This window comes from Chlorocebus sabaeus, chromosome 1 (assembly GCF_047675955.1).
Source record: "Chlorocebus sabaeus isolate Y175 chromosome 1, mChlSab1.0.hap1, whole genome shotgun sequence".
NCBI classification, from domain to species: domain Eukaryota; kingdom Metazoa; phylum Chordata; class Mammalia; order Primates; family Cercopithecidae; genus Chlorocebus; species Chlorocebus sabaeus.
Window position 1 is genome coordinate 91,599,675 of NC_132904.1, and position 10,337 is coordinate 91,610,011.

General features: G+C 44.4%; 1 protein-coding gene across 1 annotated transcript; it reads left to right on the forward strand.

The window, feature by feature from the left end:
* The first annotated feature begins 1,610 nt into the window (after positions 1-1,610).
* Positions 1,611-4,802, forward strand: KDM4E (lysine demethylase 4E). Its single transcript, XM_038005305.2, has one exon. It carries the CDS (start codon positions 2,122-2,124, stop codon positions 3,631-3,633), a length of 1,512 nt encoding a protein of 503 aa, XP_037861233.2. The 5' UTR covers positions 1,611-2,121; the 3' UTR covers positions 3,634-4,802.
* The last annotated feature ends 5,535 nt before the right edge of the window (positions 4,803-10,337 follow it).

A 10,337-nucleotide genomic window follows, 5' to 3' on the forward strand; every position in this document is an offset into this window, starting at 1 on the left:
TGACCATGCCTTTAGCTCTAGTCACCTTTTTAAAAGGAAATCGCTGGGCAGGTTGGGGAGGGCTAGTCGCAGAATGAAACTGTAAGCCAGACCGGGTGTGAGCAGGGCAGGTGCTAGGATTGTAGGGTGGGGGAGCAGAGGCTGAGGAAGAATTGGGACCTGGCTTGGCCTGGCAAGGAGCAGCCTGGGGAGAAGGAGAGAGGTCAGATAAGTCCATAGAAAAGAAGGATTCAAAGGACTCAGAGCTTGGGGTGGAGACTGAAGGAACAGACAGGAGAGAAAGAAGAAAGATTTGGGACGAGTCTCATTGGGAACAGAGACTAGGGAGGGACCACTGTGTAAAAGAATATCTGGATGTCAGGCACCTCACACCATTTGCCCATTTTTTGACAAAAATTATCTAGGTCTCGTAGGATGGAGAAATCAAAAGTGCTGTTTTCTGGCCATTTAGAACCATTGTCAAGTTTGTATTGGGGCCAAGCGGTGTTGCAGAAGAAAATAAGACACTTAGATTTTAGGTCGAGAGAGTTGAAGAGCTTTTAAGTTCTTGAGAACACAGGCTAAGGGAGAAGAAGGAGGAATGGAGGGTGAAAGGTTGCCCATAGTGAAGGAGGCAAGTTTAAAGAGAAAGGTAGAGACATGGAGAAGTGGGGTGGGGAGCAGCCCCGGGCTGCAACGTGGGTGAGCAGCCAAAGCAGGCGTCCCCGCAATTGACTTGCCACCAAGAGAATGTGGATAAATGACCAAGGCAGACGTCCCAGCAGAGATCAGACACCAATGGAACGTGGGTGAATAATCAGAGAGGCTCCTCGCAATGATTACACATCAAGGGAAGGCTGTCTTCCCAAGTCCGTGACCGGTGCCGGAGTTTTGGGTCTACGGATAAAATGTGTCTCCTTTGTCTCTACCAGAAAATGAAAGGAATTGAAATTAAGAGAAGGGAGAGATTGAAGGGTGGTGCCAAGATTCAAAGGAGAAAGAGGTTGGGGGATAGTGAGAAAGGTTGGAGAACAGAGTAAAAAGAGGCCGCTTACCTGATTTAAAATCGGTGAGATGTTACTTGGGCTGGTTGTTCTGAGGACCTGAGGTCATAGGTGGATCTCTTCACAGAGTGAGGGTAAGGACAGGTGACTGGTCTCCCGAAGGAGTCCCGCTGACCCGGGTCTTCGGCACCAAATGTCTCACGTGTTCATGTGAAGAGACCGCCAAACAGACTTTGTGTGAGCAACAAGGCTGTTTATTTCACCTGGGTGCAGGTGGGCTGAGTCCAAAAAGAGAGTCAGCAAAGGGTGGTGGGATTATCATTAGTTCTTACAGGTTTCAGGATAGGTGGGGTTAAGAGCAATGTTTTGGGGGCAGGGAGGATCTCATAAAGTACATTCTCAAGGGTGGGGAGAATTACACAGAATTACAAATTCTTAAAGGTGGGGGAGATTACAAAGTACATTGATCAGTTAGGGTGGGGCAGAAACAAATCACAATGGTGGAATGTCATCAATTAAGGCTATTTTCACTTCTTTTGTGGATCTTCAGTTGCTTCCGGCCATCTGGATGTACACGTGCAGGTCACTGGGGATATGATGGCTTAGCTTGGGCTCAGAGGCCTGACAATGTTAACATACCTGATGTTAGCATAGCATATGTTTTAGTTTAGCTTAATGCTACCTGAATATTTCTTTTGTCTGGTCATATACTTATTTTAAAAATATGAATATTCTGTATCTTTTGTTGTTGTTGTTTAGGTGTATTGTTTTGACTTCCTAGAAGAGACCCCCAGGTAGAGTGGTACACTAGCTGCTACTAGTGCACCCAAGCCTGAGAATCAGGAGAAGCCTCACAGTGATACCCCCAACTGAGGAAACTCACGGAGCTGCAGGTAGAGCTGGGACATACTCTACTTCTTTGGACAAAAATATACTGACTAGAGTGGAGTCCTTCTGGGGATTCAGAAAGCCTGTGAAAGATCTCACTTGTTTGAAAGTTCAAGTGTGAATTACTCCCTCCCAGATAAACCAAAGTGTTTTGAAAAACAAAGGGGAGAAAAGAAATTACTCCCCAGCGCTCTCAGGCATCTAGAGGACACCTAAGAACTTGGGAGTCAGCTACTTCTTGTGTGCAGCCATGAAGTCTGCGCACTCCAGTCCCCAGAACACAAGTCATACCATCATGACTTTTTACCCCACCATGGAAGAATTTACAGATTTCAACAAATATGTTGCTTACATGGAGTCCCAAGGCGCACACCGAGCTGGCCTCGCCAAGGTAATTCCACCCAAGGAATGGAAAGCCAGACAGATGTATGATGATATCGGAGACATCTTAATAGCCACTCCCCTCCAGCAGGTGACCTCTGGACAGGCAGGGGTGTTTACTCAATACCATAAAAAGAAGAAAGCCATGAGGGTGGCGGAGTATCGCCACTTGGCAAACAGTAAAAAATATCAGACTCCACCACACTGGAATTTTAGAGATTTGGAGCGACAATACTGGAAGAGCCACCCTGGTAATTCAGCAATTTATGGTGCTGATATTAGTGGCTCCTTGTTTGAAGAAAACACTAAACAGTGGAACCTACGACACCTGGGAACAATTCTGGACCTGCTGGAGCAGGAATGTGGGGTTGTCATCGAGGGTGTCAACACACCCTACCTGTACTTTGGTATGTGGAAGACCACGTTTGCTTGGCACACGGAGGACATGGACCTTTACAGCATCAACTACCTGCACCTTGGGGAGCCCAAAACATGGTATGCAGTGCCCCCAGAACATAGTCAGCGCCTGGAACGTCTGGCCAGGGGGCTCTTCCCGGACACTTCTCGGGGCTGTGAGGGCTTCCTGCGGCACAAGGTGGCCCTCATCTCGCCAACAGTTCTCAAAAAGAATGGGATCCCCTTCAATCGCATGACTCAGGAGGCTGGGGAGTTCATGGTGACCTTTCCCTATGGCTACCATGCTGGCTTCAACCATGGCTTCAACTGCGCAGAGGCCATCAATTTTGCCACTCCACGATGGATTGATTATGGCAAAGTAGCTTCACAGTGTAGCTGTGGGGAGGCGAGGGTGACCTTTTCCATGGACGCCTTCGTGCGCATTGTGCAACCCGAGAGTTATGAGCTCTGGAAACACAGGCAAGACTTGGCCATTGTGGATCGCACAGAGCCCAGGGTTGCAAAAAGCCAAGAGCTGAGCAACTGGAGAGATGATATAGTACTTAGAAGAGCTGCTCTGGGCCTGAGGCTTCTCCCAAACCTCACAGCCCGGTGTCCCACACAGCCTGTGTCCCCAGGGCACTGTTACAACCCAAAAGGTTGTGGCACTGATAATGTGCCTGGATCTGCATTCCAAAGCTCTGCATATCATACCCAGACCCAGTCACTTACCCTGGGGATATCAGCCCAGGTTCTTCTCCCTTCCACTGGAAGCTGGGCTTCTTGTGGTCGTGGTCGTGGTCGTGGTCGTGGTCGTGGTCGAGGTCGTGGTCGTGGTCGTTGTCCTCGAGAACTGGGGACTGAGGAGACAACTGTTCAGCCTGTATCCAAGAGGCGCCTTTTAATGGGCACAAGGAATAGAGCTCAAGGCCGCAGGCCTCAGCTCCAGCTTGACAATGATTTGATGACAAATCCGTCCTTTTGAGTGGTGGCCCTCCACATCTTGCCAAGGGTTCTGGCTGCTGCTGTGTCCCTGATCTACAACTCCTGAGGCCCCCACTGGATCCTGATGAAACCATGCACCCTGGCCCATGCCTGCTATCCCTCAACAGCACTACTAGTAATCTCCCTGATGTTGTCTGAATGACTCCTCCCAATGTCATTGTGCCTTTGATTAAGTTTTCCAGGGACACTGGTGGGGACTGGAAATCCCTGGTGAACATAGGCAAGGTTGTAGCAGTGGACCACTCTTATGGCTCTAGGGTTCTGACCTCAACTAAGTTTTCCAGAATCTCCTGGGCTCCTGACTCATCTGCTGGGGCTAAAGACAGGCAGAGATACATCACTGAGTTTGGGGATATTTTCCTCTAATGCATGATCAATCCTCTGGACCCATGGTTATGGAATATGGTGACAAATGTCAGTGTCTCTTATTCCATCCCCAGGATCAAAGAAGATTCTTGCCAAGGACAATTGTAGCCTCAGCCTCTCCTCAGTGAAGATTCTTTACCTGCAGTAACTGACACATTTCCAAGGCCCCCAGATACTGTCTCCAACTGTGACAACCAGGGCTTCCAGAGGCCACTGAACGCTCCTCCCAACAGGTTGCCATAGGATGTTGTGGAAACTCTCAGGGACTCTCTGTTTACTTCACATTGTGCCTGTGGCCTCCACCATGGCCTAGATGCCATGGACAGCACTTGTTTCTGATGTCCCCCTTAGGATACCTCCCTTACAGTGCTATGAGTCCAGATCCCATGGTAATTTGAGCCTACAGTGGATGATGCTGAGAATCTGACTGAACCTCTCATTTTTACTTCTCATCTGGTCCTCTATGTCTCTGACCCCGGATTCCACTGGACATTGCTACAGCCCCAGTAGGGTTCAGGGCTTCTCACAATCCTTCAATTGCAACATGCCCTTTATCCCAGGCCACCATCCACTGCTCATGTACAAACTAGACCTTTTGACCAACTGAGTTACTTAGCCAGTTATGGCTTCAGAGATATTTTGTAACTATACTGATGTTAATTAAATTTGCTGTCTCTAATGTGTATCTCCAAAGAAAATAAAATTCTTAGTACATGTTTTTTAAATTAGAATATAAAAAATATATATCCAAAAGAAAGTGATTTAGAAAAGAGATTGAGATAAAAGAATGGGGAAACTATACCAAACAAAGAACAAAGTAGCTTTACAGATCTTAATATCAGGCAAACCTGAATTGAGACCAAAGGTACATAGCATGGGTCTTCACAATGCAAAATACTAAATTTCACAATGAAATTACAGCGGTCATGAATATTCAAGTAAGTTCCACAAAGTATAAATTATAGTAGGTAAAAGACAAGTTTAAAGAAACAGATTAAAAATAGGAACATTTAAGTCACCAGTATGGTTTGGATATGTGTTCCTCCCCAAATCTCATGTGGAATTTTAATCTCTAATGTTGGAGGTGGGGCCTGGTGGGAGATGACTGGATCATGGCGGGGGTTTGTCATGAATGATTTAGCAGTATCCCCGTAGTGCTATTCTTGTGATACAGTTCTAGGAGTATCTGGTTGTTTAAAAGTGTGTACCACCTTCCCCCTCTCCCTTCCTCCTGCTCCAGCTATATGTGATGTGCCTGTTTCCCCTTTCTCCATGACTGTAAATTTCCTGAGGCTTTCCCAGAAGCTGAAGCTCCTGTGCTCCCTGCACAGCCTGCAGAACCATGAGCCAATTAAAACTCTTGTCTTTATAATATAAATTACCCAATTTCAGGGATTTTTTTTTTTAAATGTAGTTTTGCTCTTGCCCAGGCTGGAGTGCAGTGGCGCAATCTCAGCTCACTGCAACCTCTGCCTTCTGGTTTCAAGCGATTCTACTGCCTCAGCCTCCCTAGTAGCTGAGATTACTGGCGCCTGCCACCACACCCAGCTAATTGTGTATTTTTAGTGCAGATGGTGTTTAATCATGTTGGCTAGGCAGACCTCAAACTCCTGACCTCAGGTGATCCACCTGCCTTGTCTTCCCAAAGTGCTGGGATTACAGCCATGAGGGACCACACCCAGCCTTCAGGTATTTCTTTACAGCAATGTGTGAATGAAACAGTCTCTCATCCAAGGCAGGAAAAACGGAGAAATATAAGGATACGGAAAACTTAAACTACATTAATAGTAAGGTAGTATTGACCTACTAGATGACAGAAAATACTTCCTCTCTTCAAGTACCAAAAAAGCCAAATTTTCACAAAACAATATCTATTACATGCATAAACTCTGCAGTAAGAAAGCCTGATTTTGTTCCCAAGTTTCTCTTATCAGCTTGTGTGACCTTGAAAATTACTTAACCTTATGACTCAGTTTCCTCAACATAAAATGAAGATAGCACCTACCTCATGTGTTTAGTTGACAGTTCTATGCATTAATATGTGCAATTTGTTAATATCAATGCTTGGGACACAATAGCATTATTGGAGTGTTTCTAGATTTAAAACTTAATAAAATACAAAGAAATATATGAGATTCATTTATAATAGTGCTGAAAATACTGCAGCCCTAAGTATTTTCTCCATCATATTCAAAGAATGAAATTAACTGGATTAAACTTTTAATGTACAAGTTAGGAAAAGATAAACTGAAAGTAGTTGGAAGGAATTCATACATGTATACACATAAATTAATGAGTTAAAATAACTGTAAAATATATACTAAATCAACACAAAGCACCAATGATATGGATTTTTTGTTAGAAAAATTAACTTACTAAACAAAAAATTTAAGGCATAAATTTCTGTGTCTGAAATATAGAAAGAGCAGAAGATCTGCCCATTCAAAAATGAAGATTAGACAAATTTGCAGAGGAATTGTGTGACATCTTCATTTCTAGTATACCTAGGCCTTTAAAATGAGAAAAACATTTCATATTTTAAAATAAGTACATCATTGACAGAAAATCCTGATGAATCGCAGAATGAGAGAAAACAGACAAAACTTATTGATGAACATCAATGTAAAAATTTTAACTTAAGCATTAGCTGAGATAATCTAAGTACATTAAAAGAGTAACATATGATGACTACATGGGATTTATTGCAGGAAGGTAACAATGGTTTAAAGCAAGGAAATCTGGAAATATAACTTATCTTGTAAATATATCCAGAAATTATATGATTATGTTTATAGATGCTGATAATCATTTGATAAAATTCAACAGTCAGTCTTGGTTTACACTCACCCACAAGGAAGCAATGAATCCTTCCATAAAATAAAATACAAAATTGTTTATCTAGTAGTGAGATACTTTAGACCCAAGCCACCATTTTCCTTAATGTGAGATATTTGAGGCACTTCAGTCAATAATGTATGGAATTTGCACTATTAACCACTGAAAATATTTTTAGAACTATAATTGATGGAAGGGAAGAGACAAAACTTATTTTGTTGTGCTTGCAGTTGATAAGGCTGAATGTGGGGAAAACTCAAGGAGAAGGCTAAACTTCTAAATGGTTTCTTTATGGCCACCATGCTGGCTTCAACCATGGCTTGAACTTCCAGGAGGCCATGAATTTTGCCACCATGGAATAGATCAATTCAAGCAAAGTGGAGTCTCAGTGCAGTGATGGGAAAGCCACTGTGGGCATCTTGTAACCCAAGTGCTATGACCTGTGGAAACACAGTCATTTGGGGCAGTTGCAGACCCCATGGAGTCCAGGGCACACGCCAGCCTGGAGATGCCCACCTGGTGAAAGATCCAAGTGCTGGAGAGGACTAGCCTGGCCCCAGTCACCACTCATGTCAACAGGGTCATGACCCACTCAACCTATGGCCTCGGGCTGTGGTTCCCATTGCCTTACCCTTGTGCCTGGTGTTCCCATGGCCTTTCCATCCTGCAATGATGCTTCCCAGCCCACGAATTTAGCCTGGACCCACTGCCCACCCCAGCTCTGCCAACCCTCGTCTGAGCCCCTCAACTGATAGATGTGGCCATGGTCCTTGCCCTCTGTAACTGGGGACACAGGAGCCAATACTCCAGGCTCCAGCCAGGAGGTGCCTCTTGACGGTCACAGGGCACACAGCTTTAGGCCCTCAGCCTCAGGCCCTGAGTCTAAGTCCTTGCCCATAGATGGAGCATTGATGAACAGGCCTGTACCACTAAGCCCAGGATCCAGCATCCTGCCAAGGATTCTGGGTGCTGCTAGGCCCCTGCCTCTGAGCCCATGGTCAGTCTTTATACTTCACTGCTCTGCTATGTGAGGGTTTCTTGATATTGCTCACATTTACATCTCAGAATTTTGGGCAAATTTTCAGACCACTACCATTATAGAGCCTCTCAGTGCTGAGATAGCCCCTCTGGTGAGGCACCTGGGTGCTGCTGAGTATATTAAGTATATTCTTTATCCTGCAAGACCTTTTAATGTCTTGACTCTTCTACTTCTGTGTCACCAGCTGAGATTTCATCCATTGGACATGAGTGTCTCTGAGAACGAGGTCTTCCTAGGTTTACTGCGAACTCATCTATCCCAGCGTCCCAATTGCTGGAACAACTATGGAGGCTGCTGCACTTCTGAAGGGTTCACAATGTGGTTCCCCTTCAATCTTCTTCCCTTACCTATCCCACCCCAACTCTCCCTTTCTAGCAAAACTAACCTCTTATGACCAATTAGGTCAATAGAGTTAGAAAAAAAGTATCTTTCTGAGTCATTGAGGTATTCAAAATGTGATGTCACCAGTATTTATTCACAAATGAATTAAAAGTCACCAAAACGTAACATCTGACTTTCTTCTAATATTGTAGTTTCAAACAACTTGGAAAGGAGGTTATTCTCCATGCATTTTTCTTCATAATTAGTTGAAAATTTTTAAGGCAAAATGCATTTTATGGGCTGGTTACATTGTGTGGTGATGCTGAGCTCAGGGCATGGTTTTGGGGTTCTGGCTGTCTGGCCAGGTGGGAGCACTGGGTTGCAGTCATGCTTTGAGGCTGGCCTTAGGCTCAGCCTGGTTCTCAGCTAAATAGCAGCACCCAAATTGCTGGGAAACATGAGCCACCCTAGGCTGAAGGTGCCATCTGACTAGCTTCTCTCCCGGGCTTCCCTGCCTTTTCAAAGCTGTTTGTATGTTTCACACTGGTAACTCATTCACTCAACCCAATATTGTCCCTAAATAAGTGAACAAGGTTTCAATCAGGAATGTGTGCTGTATAGAAACTAAAGAAGGATTAGACAACAGAGCAGAATGAGCTGGGGCTGGTTGAGCGGCCGGTCTCAGAAGGATTCACTGAGCAGGAGACTTTGGGGACCCAATTATAAAACGGGGAGGTCTAGAGAAGAATTCCCTGCTTGCCGGGACCAGCAAGTACAACAGACCTAACATAGAACTTGTGAGTTTGTGTTTCCAGGAATACAAAAGAAGCTTATTTGTGTCTGGGACATAAAGAGGAAGGGAGAGAGGCAGGGGGCAGAGCATGGAGGGCCTTGTGTCTCATGTCAGGTGCATTATGTAGTGTTCCTTCAACTTGAAATGAGAAGGCATTAAAACAGCAGTGGAAAAGGTGTGAAGGACACATTTAAGTAATCAGCTTAGTTGTTCTGTGGAGAATGTGTGAGTAGGAGAAGCAATTAGACTATTTATAATACAAGTGAGAGTGACAGTTGCTTACACTTAATTGTTAGTATTGCAAATGCAGAGAAATGGAAAAATTCAGAATATATTTTTAACATTGAAAATGACAGTTTTGATGAAGAAGGAAACATTCAGAGAAGCAAACCACTGCCCACCTTGGTACCACCCTTCCTTAACTTCCCCACACCCATCCAGAATTTCAGGAAGGCTGTACATTTTGAAGCATGAGTAATCAAAACTTGGTGCTTGTCTGAAGTTCTCAATAAAGAGCAGAAAAACTCTTATCATCCTGTCTCTCCCATTCATTCAGGCAACTTTGTCTTTCTTAACATAACAAGAAGTTTATTCTTTGGAAAATTCAAGCGGAGGGACAACATAGGGTCTCCAGGCATACAGGAGGATGGACTGAGATGCCTGGCTGAAAAGGTTTAAGCTAATAGTGACACGGTGGAACCAAAGATGAAAGCACACTGCATTCACTGGAATGGAGTAGCCCAGAGAACTGCTGATCTCTCAGTACATCCTGCATGACCAAGGAATGAAATTTTATGTGATAGATAAAAGCCTCATTGACCCTGGAGTGCAGTAAGCAGAGAGCCTTTAGCTGCAGAGAGCTGCCTCACCCAAAGCATGCCTCTTCCCAGTTTGGCCCACATTTCATGACTGCTCAGTGCTGGAGCATAAAGCTTGGCCATCTTTGCTCAACTTAGCACATCACTGAAGGGCCATTTGTGCTCCAGATTTGCCAAGACTATCTTTGGCCCGAATCCTCAGCTCCAATTTTCCCTGTGCTCAAACATGCTTCCTTCCTCTCCTTTTCTCAGATATGAATCCCAAGCACACTTGTTAAGAAAGATCTTGGTGCCAAAGTCTGTTCCATAACGGACATGACCTACAACTTTACTTCAGGTTTCATTGTGTTTCAAAAGCCTAATTTTCTTGACAGAATAAAGAGTGATCGCCCCTACTAAAATCGTAGTTCTTTGCATGGTTATTTAGTGATGTGAGGAGATAGAAATGGCTACATAAGAATTTCAGCTTTTAATTTATGGAATTATTGTTGTGACCTCTGGTGAAAAACATG

Coding starts and splice junctions, on each gene's coding strand:
- KDM4E (XM_038005305.2), top strand. CDS start 2,122: ATGAAGTCTGCGCACTCCAGTCCCCAGAACACAAGTCATACCATCATG.